This window comes from Falco naumanni, chromosome 1, assembly GCF_017639655.2.
Source record: "Falco naumanni isolate bFalNau1 chromosome 1, bFalNau1.pat, whole genome shotgun sequence".
Lineage (NCBI taxonomy): Eukaryota > Metazoa > Chordata > Aves > Falconiformes > Falconidae > Falco > Falco naumanni.
Window position 1 is genome coordinate 119,715,209 of NC_054054.1, and position 14,441 is coordinate 119,729,649.

Sequence of the window (14,441 nt, forward strand, 5' to 3'; positions counted from 1 at the left end):
AATTGGATGCGCAGCGGGGGCCCATCCTGCGCAGCACCCTGCTTCTGCCTCTCCCCAGCCGCGTACCCAAGCCCTGGCTGCAGGGGTGTCCCCTGGCTCCAGCGCAGCGAGCGCAGCCGCCCTGTGCCATGCTCGACTTCCCCACAGCCTGGCCATGGTGACACAGTCCTACTCCCACCGTGTCTTCTGGTGGCCCACCATGACTTCTGGTGGCCCGCCATGTCTTCTGGTGGTCTGCCACATCTGCTGGCAGCCTGCTGTGTCTGCTGGTGGTCCGCCACATCTTCTGGTGGCCTGCCACGTCTGCTGGTGGCCCGCCGTGCACCCAGGGGCTCCAGGAATCTTGGGAGGGCTTGGGGGGCTTGGGGAGCTCAGGGGGCTCCAGGGGCTCAGGGAGGACTTAGGGGATCTTGAGGGGTGGGGGTGGGCGTGATGCTGGGGGTTGGCAGCATCGCTGGGACGGGGGGGGGGGAGGGGCTGCAGTATCAGTGACCGCGTGGCCTAATGGATAAGGCGTCTGACTTCGGATCAGAAGATTGAGGGTTCGAGTCCCTTCGTGGTCGGCCCCTTTTCCCCGCACTTTTAAACCCGCTCCAGCTTTTTCCGCTCCCCCCTTCGCGCCCCCTCCCCTCGGGGCTGGGGCTCACCCGCGCGCCCCCGCCCCGCCCCTCCGCCCCGCCCCCACACCGCCTGCTGGGCCCGCAGGGGTCGGGGCCGTTCTCGCGGGCCGGGGCGCGCGCCCTGCGCAGCCCCAGTGGCCTAATGGATAAGGCACTGGCCTCCTAAGCCAGGGATTGTGGGTTCGAGTCCCATCTGGGGTGAGCCGCCTTTTGCCGGTGTCAACCCCGGTTCCGTGCTCCTTCCTCCCCGGGTCGGTGCCGCCAGCCCCGCGCAGCGCTGCCGGGCCGCCTCCCGCTGCTGCCCGCAGGGTGCTGGCTGTGGCGGCTCGGTGGGAAGATGTTCCCCATCCCCAGTGGCAGATGTCAGTTGAGGAGGGTGATGCACAGGGAGGGTCCAGATGTGCGAAGGAAGCAGCGCTGCTGGGTTCATGTGTCTGGGTGGCTTCTGCAGGCAGAGCTTGCGGAGGGGATGGCTGAAGTGGGAGGTCGAAGTGGTCCATGACATGTTTTGAGGCAGCCAGACCCCTACGGCAGCCCCAGGCTCACTCACCGGGACGATGCGGTGATCAGTTCCACGGCAGCCGCCCCAGCCTGCCTCTTACAAGGGAATCCAGGAGGAGCAGCTACAAACTGCCCCGGATTTCCGTGCGGAGATGGATGCTCCATGGTCCCACATGCCCAGGTGAGGCTGTCACCAAGGGAAGAACCAGCAGCTTTTCCCTGGGCCATGCTGATGAAAGGATGGGGTTTGGAGAGTTGTGTCGTGGTTTAACCCCGGCCGGCAACCCAGCACCTCGCAGCCACTAGCTCACTGCCCCTCACCCAGAGGGATGGGGAGGAGGATCAGAAAGGAATGTAAAACTCAAGGGTTGAGATAAGAACAATTTAACAGGCAAAGCAAAAGCTGCACACGCAAGCAAAGCAAAGCAAGGAATTCATTCACCACTGCCCGTGGGCAGGCAGGTGTCTGGCCATCCCCAGTGAAGCAGGGCTCCATCACCGGAACAGTTACTTGGGATGACAAACGCCATAATGTCGGATGTTTACCCCCTTTCCTTCTTCTTCCCCCAGTTTATATACTCAGCGGGATGTTATATGGCATGGAATACCCCTTTGGCCAGTTTGGGTCACCTGTCCTGGCCGTGTCCCCTCCCAGCTTCCCGTGCCCCTCCAGCCCTCTCGCTGGCAGGGCTCAGGAAACTGAGAAGTCCTTGATTTAGTATAAACATCACCCAGCAACAACTGAAAACGTCAGTGTGCTATCAATGTTGTTCTCACATCATGGCCAAAACACAGCACTGCCCCAGCTACTCAGAAGAAAATTAACTCTATCCCAGCTGAAACCAGAACAGGTGTTAATGAAAGGGTGGGTTTTGGAGAGCTGTTAATGCAAGAGTGGTTCTTTGGGTTCTGGTGTCCCCAGGTGTCCCCAGCGGTGCAGAAGCAGGGTATTAAAGCTGTTTAATGAGCCTTGTCTGGGCAGAGCTGGGTCAGGGCTGAGTCAGGAATTTCGGCTGTATTTTGACCCCTTCCAGGTGCTCCCTGTATCATCAGCTACATCTGACCCCCAACAAAAAGGCTGGGGGATGACCACCTTGCAGATGTCATGTAAAGCTCTTCCCGGAGCATGACAAGCTTTAGTGGGAAGGAAGCTTTACTCTGCTGGATAACGCATCTCCGCAAGGGCTGTTTGCTGGGACCACGCAGTCTGGCTGTGCTGCCCTGGGACCCTAGCCCTCCACGTACGTGCCTTTGGGATAACGCCCTCTCAGGTTCGTTGCATTAAAAAGCTGCTTGGAGGGTCTTTTCCTGTGGAGTTAATGGATTTTAGAAGGCAGCTGTGGCCAGGGTGATATCACACTAGTAAAACCTAAAGTCAAGTTTCTTTCTGAGTAATTTTTCTCTCTTAGGGGTGGGGGGAAATGACTCCACCGCCTGAAAGGCAGCAAACCTGGCAAAGCCCTGGGTGTTGGGCCACCGGCAGCCCCAGGCAGCCGAGCCGCAGGTCCCTGGGCTGCTCAGCAAACTCTGCCTGCTCTGGGGGATGGGGATGGGGCGAAAGGGGTGTCTTCAGGCTGGTGTTACCTGGAACCACTTGTCTTCCACCTCTTTGGTTGACCAGCTTCAAGGCTGTGATCGAAAGCGCAGCCAGAGAACGAGTTTTACATCCTTCTTACAAGACTGGATAGCATCAGGTGGCTCTTGGGGGTGTTTGATCACTTGGGTTCCCCTGGGCAGCATTTTCTCTGCACCCCCTGGAGATGCTGTACCCACAGTCCCACTGCAATGTCCTGGTGGCAGCACCACCAGGGGCCTGGGCTGGGTCACCGTGTGCTCAGAGGGACTTCCATCAGTCATGGCCTCGCTTGGGCAGTACCAACTTTTGTTCCTGCTGTTTTTCGCTGCCCCTGGCTCCAGAGCGCTAAGGCTCAGGCAGCAGGAGGCTGGACCTGTGCTGCTCCTTATGAGCTGGAGCGACTGTGCCGGCTGATGGGTGAGGACAGGGTGCAGAGCGGGGAGAAAACAGCCCTGAGGGAAATGCTGCAGGGACACGTGGCATTCCAAGGGCTTCGAATTCCCTGGTGCTGGGCAAAAGCGGGCAACTGCTGCCAGCACCAAGGAGCTTCCTGCACCCTGGGGCCAAGGGACACTCGGCCATGGGGGGCTCAGACCCTTGGCCCCCCAGTCTGCAGTCAGGCACCAGATCCACTTGACCGGGCTGTCACCACCACACATCTGGCTTAGCGCTGCCCCACCCCCTTGCACTGGCCTCCCCCCGTCTGACACGATCGGGATTTGCACCCTGCACCCCTCTGTGCCCCCCACACCTTGGTGAGCTCTTGGGGGCACCAGGGGTGGATGGAGCTGGGGCAGCTGCTACGTGCTCAGGTCTGGCTGCTGCCACCCGCCGTACTGGGGGGGTCTGCACAGCCGCAGGGCACGAGAGCTCATCTCGCCCAGTCCTTCCTCTCCAGCACGTCTCTGCTCAGCTTTCGTCCGATGGATGCATTGGAAAAGACACACAGCTGGAAGCTGAGCTGGACATACCCCGGGAACCAACATGTCCCCCAAACCACCTGTGGCAGTGGAAGAGGCTAAAAAATACCTTCCTGCCCTGTGGTGGGCTTTGGGAAGTTTTTCTAGGATTAGATGAGAAGCGCAGGTTTTGGGGGAGAAGCCAAGCCGTGCTGTGCGGAGGGTGCAGGAGGTGCGGTGGGTCAGGAGCAGGAGCCTGAGCCCCGCGGTGCTTCCTGCATCGCACCGTCACGCTGTAGCGGTGCTGTGTTACTGCAGGTGCCATCACTGGTGGCTCGTAGACACTGTGGCCACCACACTGAATGCATGACTTGGTTCCAAGGTCCCAGCTGTCCCTGTCCTCCCTCCTTCCCCAGTGATGCCCGACCCTGGGAGTCAAACGGAAGGAATGTACAGCCTCGGCTGGGTGTGATGGTCTTGGCTTTGCCTTTCCATGGGGATGTGGCAGGGAAGGCCTGGACTCATGTACCCCTGGCAGCTGTAGGGTGAGGGTGGCAGTGACCCCAGCTGCTCTGTGTTGGGGGTGTCCCTGGCTGGTGTCTGCTCTTATTTGTGGGTTGTATTTGTGTTCGGAGTTGTTGGCATCCTCAGCAGCACGGCTGGAGCAGCGGGCAGCAGAGCCGGTGGCAGGAGGGGAACGTCACTGCTCCAGCCCACAGGATTCCTGCACGGCACAGCCTCCATCAGCACGTATGGGGGAGGCTGTGGGGGTTCATGGTGACCTACGGGGTCCCATGGGAGGAGGGACCCCCTGCCCACCCACCCCACCACCGGGAGGAACAGCTGCAATCCCAGGAGGGATGGGAGCGTGGGTGATGCACAAGGGGTGGCAGGAGACACCCCCCCGACCCCCCCCCCCCCCCCCCGGTGTGTGTTGCTGTCCCCAAACCACAGTTATGGGGGACCACGTGGCCTAATGGATAAGGCGTCTGACTTCGGATCAGAAGATTGAGGGTTCGAGTCCCTTCGTGGTTGTTTTAAAGCCACGAGTCGTTTAATTTCCCCACACCCCCGGAAGGTGGGGGGGGGCGGCGGTCGGTCTCTGCCCCGTGGGGTGAGAGCACCCGGGGGTGTCGGTGGGGCCAAGCGCAGTGCCCGTGCTGGGGGGGCCTTAGGGCCGGCTCTGCCCCGCAAGCCCCCCGGGCATCTGGTCCCCGGGGCTCTGCCCCACGGCGGGGCCGCAGCCCGGGGGTGGAGGCGAAGCGGAGCCCGGCCCCTGCGGTCGGTTTTTGGGAGGTGGGAATAAAAGGGTGGGGGCAGCCGGGGCTGGGGCTTGGCGCCGCTGCGGGGAGCGCCCGGTGAGGCACGGGGGCCGGGGTGGGGAGGGTGTGTGTGTGTGGGGGGGGGGGGGGGGGGGGGGGATGTCTGTGTGTTCTGGGGGGGTGTCCCCCCGACCTCGCCCCTCCCTGCGGGGTAGGGCTGGGGGGTAAAAAAAAAAATATTAAAAAATAGTGGCTGCCCCCCCAGGTGGGAACTCGAACCCTCAGGCCCTGGCTTAAGCGGCCGGTGCCTCATCCATTAGGCCGCTGGGACCGCGCAGGGGCCGCCGCTTCCGCGGGGGTCCGGAGCAAACTGGGGGGGGGCTCGGGGGGGAGCCCGGGTGAGCGGGCTGGGGCGGGGCGGAGCGGGCTGGGCTCCTCGCAGGGGTCTCCAGCCCCCCCGCCGGCAGCGCCGTGCACAGAGCCGGGCCGAGCTGGGCGGTTTTACCGGGGGGGGAGGGAGATGGGGCTGCGTGGCTTGGCGGGCACGGGGCTGCCCTGCGCTGGGGGACGTTCAGTCCCGGAGGGGCCTCCGGGGGCTGTGCGGGACCCCCTGCCCGCTCGCGGTGGCCACGTTCCCCTCCGGCCATCAGAGAGTTAAGTGAAGGCGCCAAAATAGACTCTGTAGGCGGCCCCAGTGGCCTAATGGATAAGGCACTGGCCTCCTAAGCCAGGGATTGTGGGTTCGAGTCCCACCTGGGGTGACTCTTTTCCCCCTGCGGGGTGACCAGGCTTGGTGGGGGGCGATGCTCCCCCAGTGGCCCCGGGGGTGGGCTCACGGCCCACACAGCAGCCACACGCGTGGGGCGTGTTTTTAATGACGTGTCCAGCCGCCACGGACCGGCTCCAAAGCTTAAGACAAAATTTTTTCAATCTTCCTGTAAAATCTGGGGCAGGAGAGCTGGGCGGCAGGTGATGGTAGCGGTGGGGTCATGGGAGGTCCCGACTGATGGTCCTGTGACAACTTTCAGTGTCACAAATACCCCTGAAGCAGTGACACCTGCCTTGGGTACCGACACCTGAAGCAATGACACCTGCTTTGGGTACCGCACGGGGCTGCAGGCTCCTTTGCCAGTGAGGGGGGGCCGGCAGCCTCCCCCCCACCCCACCCCTGCATAAAAGCTTCAGGCAGGAGAAAAATTCAAATCTTTGCTGCCCTTGCTGGCGAACAGAGGGGTGAGGGCGGCCAGGCCATGGCAGGGTTTCCTGGGAGGGATGGTGGGATGCATCCGCGTGCTCCTGCACCCCTGTTTGGGGGAGGATGTGGGGTAAATGCTGCTGCGGGTGGTGCAAGGGCAAAGCTGAAGAGCCCCCCTTCCAAAGGGGACTGGGCACCGGCTGGCGCGGAGCCATGAGTGTCCAGAGGGGACCCCACACATCCCTCGCCATGGCCCCCCAGTTAGGGACCCCACACCCCTTTGCCATGCCCCAGTTAGGGACCCCACACCCCTCACCACGCCCCCCCAGTTAGGGATCCCGCACCCCTCACCATGCCCCAGTCCATGCCCCAGTTAGGGACCCCGCACACCCAGTTAGGGACCCCCCGCACCTCGCGGTGCCCCAGTTAAGCTCCCACAACCAGCACTTTCCCCTCTTCTTTGGGTTGTTGCCTAAAACAGAACCCCCTCTGCTCACCCCAGGTGGGACTCGAACCCACAATCCCTGACTTAGAAGGCCAGTGCCTTGTCCATTAGGCCACTGGGGCCTGCGGAAACATGAAAAAAAGGGTCATTTCAGGATCTTGGAGCCCCCCACTGCACCCCAGGCTGGCAGGGCTGAAATCTATCCTGCACCACAGAACCCGGTGCTGTTCCAACAGGGCTGGGTGCTGAGTGACTCCTGAGGGAGCTCAGCCCGAGGTCCTGGCGTTCCACAGGGTGGTTCCTACCTTGTAGCATCGATGGAGAGCAATCACCTCCTGCCAAATCCCTGCCGTGGCTTTCAGTTCTTTCAATGCAGTGACAGGCGTGTTTTTTGGTTAGGAAAAAAAAAATATCAACTAAAGTGGAAGGAAAGCACTTGAAGCGGTGAATAGTCTTATTTGCTACTTGGATACACGGTGAAGTTTGCTCTTACTCCCCTTTCTTCCTCCCCAAATCTACCTTTGCTTTTATGTTCAGCAGCAGAGGGTGTTCCCACAGAGCAGAGGGCTGGACAAAGGGCATAAAGGATTCAAAAAACCCCCAAAAGTACCCGTCAAAAATACGGCATTTTAGTTTCTCTCAAACATGGACAATATTTTCTCTGCAAAATGATTGACAGGCTATCACAGCGTTTCACTAGGTTCAAAATGAGGTGTTCAATATTTTTATTTACACTTTTAGACCATTTTTATTTCATACAGCTCACGCGTTTAGCATCACCTACACCTGCCAACGGCATTTATTTAAGAAGACTGTGTGCTGAGGATCTAGTCAAAGTCCGCCTTCCTGCTCTGTTTTATGTTTGAATGTATCTTTTTCTGACGTAGTCGTTCACGGTTCATTTTTTCCACCCTAAAACAAAACGGGAAGATCCTTTAGCGTACAAAGCAAGCATTGAAACGTCCACCTTTGAGCACAGTTATAATGTAGGGCTGAAAATGTTATAACGAGCTGAAAAACATCCACAGGGAGAAAAAACCACTCTCTGTTCTTGGGATGCTACCCAGGAAAGTCATTAAAACCTTCAATTAAGGTACCTCTCTATGAGTTTCTGTGTGGTCTCCTTAGACACCACCTTGGGCACCTCGGTAGCCTCCGTGACCATGGTCCTGATCTTTTCTAAACAGATCGCCAGATTCCTCATTTGGTAGCGACTCTCGTCAGAGTTCACGATCAGCTCACCGGCTCGGTTTATCTTATTCCTGTGCTAGAGAGGGGAAAAGGGGATGTGACCATGGAAACCTCCTCAGAGTGGTCCCGTTCGGGCTGGAAGTACGATGCTTCAGCCCTGGCTGGCAGAGGGGGAATAGTTACCATCAATGCCATTTTTTGTCTCACAGCTTCTGGAATCCAGTCTGCTGATGCCAGGTGGAACCGAACTTCTGCCTTGCTATTCACTGCGAGGAAAAAAACAATTATTTTTTTCCATGGAACAGCTCGCCTGCCTAAGCTTTGTGAGATAATTCAGTCTGTTCACTGCTGGCTTTGAACACACAGCGATTCCAGTATTAATTTCCTGAAAAATCACAACTTCTTTCTTGCTGTATTTTTGCATATCACTCTACAAGGCAAACTCTGATTTTTTATGGAGGGTCTGTCACACTATCTGCCTTTACACACACTACAAGTTTTATCATGATCACCAGTCACTATCTTATTTTCAATGGCAATGGCAGAACAGGAAGGGTTACAAGTTTATTTGAATTAGCTGAGAATTTATTGTGCTGTGATGTTTCCGACATGTTTGATCAATGATGAATTGATCATCTGATCAATGAGACCAGATGAGGTGGAGGTGGTGTTTCCCCCGGCACGTGTAGCAGCAATGACCCCAGTAAGAGCGTTTGTGGGAGAATCGCATGTAACGACTGGTCTCGAGCACTACGAAGACTCAGAAGTTGCGTTAATAGGGTGACGATAATGAGAAATTAGCATCGGCTGGCAGAAAGATGCTGTTTAACTTCAAGTTGTCAATATTTTACCGCAACGGACAGAGAACCACCTGCAGGCTGTGGTTGTTCCCTCGGAGCGGGAGAACCTTTCCTCACCTTTGTTGACGTGCTGCCCACCAGGGCCGCAGCTGCGGCAGTAGGACACGGTCAGGCGAGCTGGAAGGGAAGAGCAGCAGGCGGTGACCCGCAGCCATGGTCCCGCTCTGACCACGGGCAGCAGGGCATCGGGGCGGTCCCGGTGGGAGGATGGCTGGGACTTGGTGGTGCTGGCACCCCCAGTTCAGCTCCAGGCCTGGAGCTCAGCCCCCAGCCCACTGCTGAGCATGCAGCCCAGGAGCAGCCCAGCTCCATCTGCGGGGACAGTCGCCCAGGGGAAGGGGGACGCTCGCCCTGGTGGACGGGGATGCTTCCTCAGGGGGACACTCGCCCCAGGGGGAGGGGGACACTTGTCCAGGGGGAGGGGGATGGTCACCTGGGGGGAGGGGGATGCTCGCCCAAGGGGACACACACCCAGGGGGAGGGGGACACTCACCCATGGGGATGTCGAGGGCAGGCGGCTGTGTCTCCTGGAACACACGGCAGGGTGCCCGCATCAGCCCCCCACACCCCGCGGTGGCACCGCCCCTTCCATAAGCCCCGCCCACCCTCATTGGCACCACCTCTTCGGCTATGTCCCGCCCCTGAGACGGCTCCGCCCCTCCTGCTAAGCCCCGTTAATCTTCCGACAATTTACTGTGCTAAACCCCATCCGCTAGCGGAGGCACCGCCCCTTCATTAAGCCCCGCCCACCCATCCTCAATCCCTCGGGCTAAACCCCACTCATCCATAGTCAACGTCGTGCTAAGCCCCGCCCACCCGCAGTCAACACTGTGCTAAGCCCCGCCCACCCTCGGTGGCACCAACCCCACATAAACCCCGCCCACCCGCCTTCGTCACTCAGACGCTAAGCCCCGCCCCTTGCCGCCCCCCCCCGCCCCCGGGCACTCACCGGGGCGCTGGCGGCGGCGCCGTCCTGCCGCGGCGGGTACAGCTTGTCAAGGCTGTACGCGCTCCGGTACTCGGCCCCGGCGGCAGCCCGCTGCGAGAACCGGGCGGCGAGAAGCCTCAGCCGCGGCCGGCCCAGGCCCCGCAGTGTGTGCGCCGCCATCTTGGCTCCCGCGGTGCACCTGCGCCACGGCGTCCCCACGGAAACTGCGGCCGCACGCCGCGTTCCGGGGTGGGACCTGCGCGGGGAGGGGGGGGGTCTCTGGGATGGGTGAGGTGGGGGCGTGTGAGTGGGGGTGTACGTGGGGTGTGTGGGGATGCATGGGATCCCTGAGGAGTGTCATGTCCGTCAGGCCTGGGGTGGTGTGGTGGGAGGAGGTCTGGGGGACACCTTGGGGGCCATGTGGGGGGTCTGGGAGGGTATATGAGGCCTGTAGGGCACTGGGGTGGGGGGAATGTAGGAGGTCCGTAGTGGTGGTGGTGTTATGGGGTCTGTGGGGCAACATGAGGGGTGTAGGAGGTCTGTGGGGTGTTATGGGGTCTGTGGAAGGGGGTGTAGGTCTGTGAGGAGTTATGGGGTCTGTGGGAGGGGGTGTAGGAGGTCTGTGGGGTGTTATGGGGTCTGTGGGGCACCGTGGGGGGTCTGAGAGGGGTGTTATGGGGTCTATGGGGCACTATGGTGAGGTGCAGGAGGTCTGGGTGGGTTATGGAGTCTGGGGGGGGGGATGTAGGACGTTGTGGGGTCTGGGGGGGGGGTCTGAGAGGGGGGTTATGGGGTCTCTGGGGCCCCATGGGAAGGTGTAGGAGGTCTGTGGGAGGTTATGGGGTCTATGGGGCACTGTAGAGGAGGACGTAGGAGGTCTTTGGGGTGTTACGGGGTCTGGGGGGGGATATACGAGGTCTGGGGGAGGTTATGGGATCTGTGGCAGGGGATGTCGGAGGTCTGAGGGGGTTATGGGGTCTGGGGGGGCACTGAGGCAGGCCCTGCTGCAGCAGGTGGTGGGATAGCTGGGGACATGGATGCTGGGTGAGGTGGGTGTGCAGTGCCCCGGTGTGACCAGGGTGGGGGGCACAGCATGGGGTGTGGGCGGCCCTGGGGTGGGTACTGGGGATGGGTTTGGGCAGGTGGTTTCCAGCTCCGTGGGGCAGGGGTAGTGGTGGGGCGCAGTGTGCTCTCGCCTGCACCCCACACCTTGGCTAGCATTGACAGCCAGCAGTGAAAGTGAAAATACATCCAGCATTTTTTATATACTGCCTAGTTTTTGCACCTGGGATGCTTCAGCTTTCAGATTTTTATCTGCTCAAGTGTGCTAAACAGTTGTAGATACATATATATATATATATATATAAATAAATTTTTTTTTTTTTTTTGAAAGCTGATACAGCAGCATGTACGTGTTTCCAGGTCTGTCTGTAAGAGAGACGCAGAGGTGGATGGGGGATGCAGGGGCCTGAAGCACTTGTGGAAATCCTTCAGCTCTTGGTCCTGTTGGAGCTCTCAGGTTGGCTTGACAAGAAGGGTGTGCATGTGAGAGGGGCAGGGATTGCTATTTCTGGCAGCAGGAAAACGCAGAGGCAGGGACGGGGCTGTCATTTGCTCTCGTGTTTTGACAGGAGCTGACAATCTTTTGTTTAAAACTGTGGGTGAAGTCAAAATGGGTGTTTTGAAGCTGGTAGAAAGGCAGCATGTGATTTGAGTATCTGAGCTGGGTCCCATCAGCACAAAATCAGGAAACTCTGTCCTCGGGAACGGAGCAAGTCCTGAACATCGATGGTCAGTCTGCCCTGCCTGCGGCTGAGCAGAGCTCGGGGGCCAAGGGGGGCTCCATGCTTTGTTTTAATCAAATCTCTGTGTCCTGGGGTTCTTCTGCTCTGCTTCCCCCATCCAAACTTGGCTGAAAGCAGAATGCTTTAAGGAAAAAACCCAGAACTGTCAAAGACAAACCGTGCCATCTGGTGACCTTAATTTCTTACAGGGAACAGGTAAATGTTTGTGGTTTGTAGCCAGAGGGATGGGTAAAATATCCAAAGCAGGATGACTCATTTTACCAACTGTTGTCAAATATGTTGGCATTGTTATTGCGCTGGTCACCCACACCAAGGACGGTGTCGTCATGTGGTGCACAGAGGGGCTGGGATTGAACCTTGAAGGTCACGCGGTTGAAGCCAGGCCCATCTAAAAGGACATTTCTCTGGTTTTGCTTCGTTCCCACACTGCGCTGCTGGGTGCAGGTGTCCAGACAGTCTTGGTAAAAAGCAGAATGGTCTCTGCTGGGGTGGTTGGAAGCAGCTCTCCCTGGCAGCAGGGCTTGGCGTGACAAGGTCTTGCTTTGGTGTGTCCCAAGAGAGCCAAGCTTTTGACATTTAAGCTGGAGAAATGAAAAGCCTCGGGAGTGATGCTGGCAAGCTCACCCCCTTGGGTGATGGTGGTCACTGATGAGCAAGAGCTGTAAAGAGCCATCCCTGAACCATGACGCACAAGCTGATGTGTCCAAGGAGCTGGTCACTCCTCGTGGGAATAAGGGCACAAGCCATGAACGTAGGAGCAAGCTGGGACTTTGAGGGGACCTTCCAGAAGGTCTCAGCTCCTGTAAGAGAGAGAAGACTGCTGAATCGGGAAGTCTTCCCCATGAGAGTTCTGTAAACCCCTTGAATCTGTGCTTCAAGTGGTCCGTCCCTATTTGTAATGGGCACTTTCCTGAAGGGTTATTCAAACTGGTGGTAAAGTAAGAAACCAGACTGGATCTGGTGGAATTGCACTTGTCTAAATGTCATCTTTCAAATCCAGCATAAAACTGAATTCTGGACAAGCTGTGCCCTTACTGATCTTGATGCTGTGAGCTGAACAGGGTCACTGGTTTTGCCAAATTCTGAAATGAATCACTATTTCTTATTATATTTTACTTTTTCTCGTCCATTTTAATTGCATGCAGTATTTTTCTTCCTGTCTTGAATCACGGGGCTGTGCTATTAAATAACTGCTGCCACCTATTTGACCAGTTTCTGTGGTGTGGTTGCTTAATACTCTCTTCTTACCTCATAGTGGAGTTGTGTAGTTTTCCTTTGTGTTTTCAAAGCAAATTTGAAAAGTTTAGATCGAGGGTGGGATAAAAGGCCAGAAGATACTTATTTTTTCCTCCTTTGATTGCTGGAAGCCTCACTTAAGAAAAAATCAAGTGACTCTGACTCGCACAGTCATCAGGACATATATATATGGCCACTAATATTTTTGGATGCAGAAAAAAATGCTGTCAGCACTTTGGTGAACAAACTGCTGATATACGGCAGCTGTTCCTTTGTTAAGCCAAATACTAACATTGTGTTACTTACATCAGTCATTTTTGGATATGTGGTTTTCAAGAAAGACCGAAATGAAAATAGCATTTGAATTGCAAGCTTGGAAATTGTACGGTTTTACAGAGACTTTGGAGTGGACAGAAGAAGGGGTTTTATCATGTGGCAAATGTTAGTAGTCCAAGTGCATAAAATGTACGTTATATAAATAATGCAGCAGTATAGTTCAGCACATTCTCTCTGCTTTCTTCAGAGAAGCCTGAAGCATTTTCTTGACCCAAATTGAACATGAAAATCAAAGAAATTATTTTTAAGAACAGCAGAAAAGTTAAAAGAGCTGTAAAGAAAGTCTCGGCTTTGAGAATAGTGGTGTTTCTTTTTATTTGAGAAAAGAATAAAGTATTTGAAAATATATTTAATCTGCTGTACACTTAACTGTGATGCTGATTCACATGGGATTGTTTAAAATGGAAAGTGAAGGCGATCCTCTTCCCACACCTCTGCAGCAGCCAGATGACTCCAGGGTAAACACTGGCTGACTTAAACCAACATTGCTTCAGCTATCCCCTGCTACACATGTTGAATTAACAGGGTGGCGAATGCTCTGAGAAAATCAACAAGGCTGCTTTTTTTTGCTGCTGTTGTTCATTTTTATTTAATTTTATTAGACAACTGCTTTCCATTATAAATAAATAAGGCATGAAGGTTCTCCATACTGTTACAGAGCTGGTAGCCACAGTCGTGCGTATGGCTCCTAATATTTCTTGAGTTTGGGGCCATAGGGCACCTGAAGATGCAGCGCGTGGAAGAGCGGAGTGGTTGGTGGTGGGTGGCTTGAGGAGGAGACCTCTGGAGCAGGTGGGGTTTGGGCATCGCACTCCTGCCAACTTACCGCCGTGGTACTCAGCTTAACAAAAGAAGGTATTTTGGGGGGTATTTTTTGGATTAATCCCATGTCGAGTGAAAGAAAGGTGGCTCCTCGTAACATCGAGGACCAAGACTCAGAGCATAATTACCTTTAAACAGTCTTCCCCCTCCAACGCCACCTTCTCATTTATTTTCTCGATGTTGCAAAAATCCCAACTGTTTACCCAAGATTTTGGGATGTAAGCTGGTGAAAATAGAATCCAAATCTGGCCTAAAGTTTCTCCAGGCAGGTACAGGATAGGTAGCTTACACTGAACTGCTCGATTTTTGTGGCTCAATGCTCAGGGTGTTGCCTAAGCTGTAATGAAATGCTGCTTCTCTGCCTAAAACAAGTGTCTGACCATTCAAGGTCAACATCTAGTCTGCGAAAAATGGAAACTGGTGATTCCTGAGACTGCAGTGGCCTTTTGGCTGTGTGTTCGCATGTCTGTGGAAGCAAAAGTGAGGAGATTGCAGTGCTGGCAAGTGAACTGGAACGTGAGAGGTGACAACCTTTGGAGACAGTGTCTCAGCCAAGAAAGCTTATTTTCAGCAGAAATCTGAAATCTGTCCTCTCGACTGGGGAGATGTTCAGAGCAAAAGTGTGGGGCAATGTGTGATCAGTGCTACTGCCGGCACCAGAGCTCCTGGCGCCGTAAGATGCTTTATCCCGCTTGCATGCGAGTCACTGGTAGTCAGTTTTGCAAGCCCATGCAAGCTGCATTTGAGGAGTTTGCTACAATGGGG

General features: G+C 56.1%; 1 protein-coding gene and 5 non-coding genes across 6 annotated transcripts; 4 read left to right on the forward strand and 2 right to left on the reverse strand.

Moving 5' to 3' along the window:
* The first annotated feature begins 490 nt into the window (after positions 1-490).
* Positions 491-563, forward strand: TRNAR-UCG. Its single transcript has one exon. It is a non-coding gene; the product is annotated as a tRNA-Arg (tRNA).
* A 185-nt stretch (positions 564-748) lies between these two features.
* On the forward strand, positions 749-821 carry TRNAR-CCU. Its single transcript has one exon. It is a non-coding gene; the product is annotated as a tRNA-Arg (tRNA).
* Positions 822-4,558: 3,737 nt separating this feature from the next.
* On the forward strand, positions 4,559-4,631 carry TRNAR-UCG. The gene has a single exon. It is a non-coding gene; the product is annotated as a tRNA-Arg (tRNA).
* A 915-nt stretch (positions 4,632-5,546) lies between these two features.
* Positions 5,547-5,619, forward strand: TRNAR-CCU. Its single transcript has one exon. It is a non-coding gene; the product is annotated as a tRNA-Arg (tRNA).
* Positions 5,620-6,547: 928 nt separating this feature from the next.
* Positions 6,548-6,620, reverse strand: TRNAR-UCU. Its single transcript has one exon. It is a non-coding gene; the product is annotated as a tRNA-Arg (tRNA).
* A 586-nt stretch (positions 6,621-7,206) lies between these two features.
* Positions 7,207-9,688, reverse strand: MRPL58 (mitochondrial ribosomal protein L58). Its single transcript, XM_040581736.1, has 6 exons — positions 9,499-9,688; positions 9,043-9,076; positions 8,607-8,666; positions 7,873-7,955; positions 7,596-7,765; positions 7,207-7,410 (listed from the first exon to the last, which is right to left on the reverse strand). Exons 1-6 carry the CDS (start codon positions 9,655-9,657, stop codon positions 7,326-7,328), a joined length of 591 nt encoding a protein of 196 aa, XP_040437670.1. The 5' UTR covers positions 9,658-9,688; the 3' UTR covers positions 7,207-7,325.
* Positions 9,689-14,441: the final 4,753 nt, after the last annotated feature.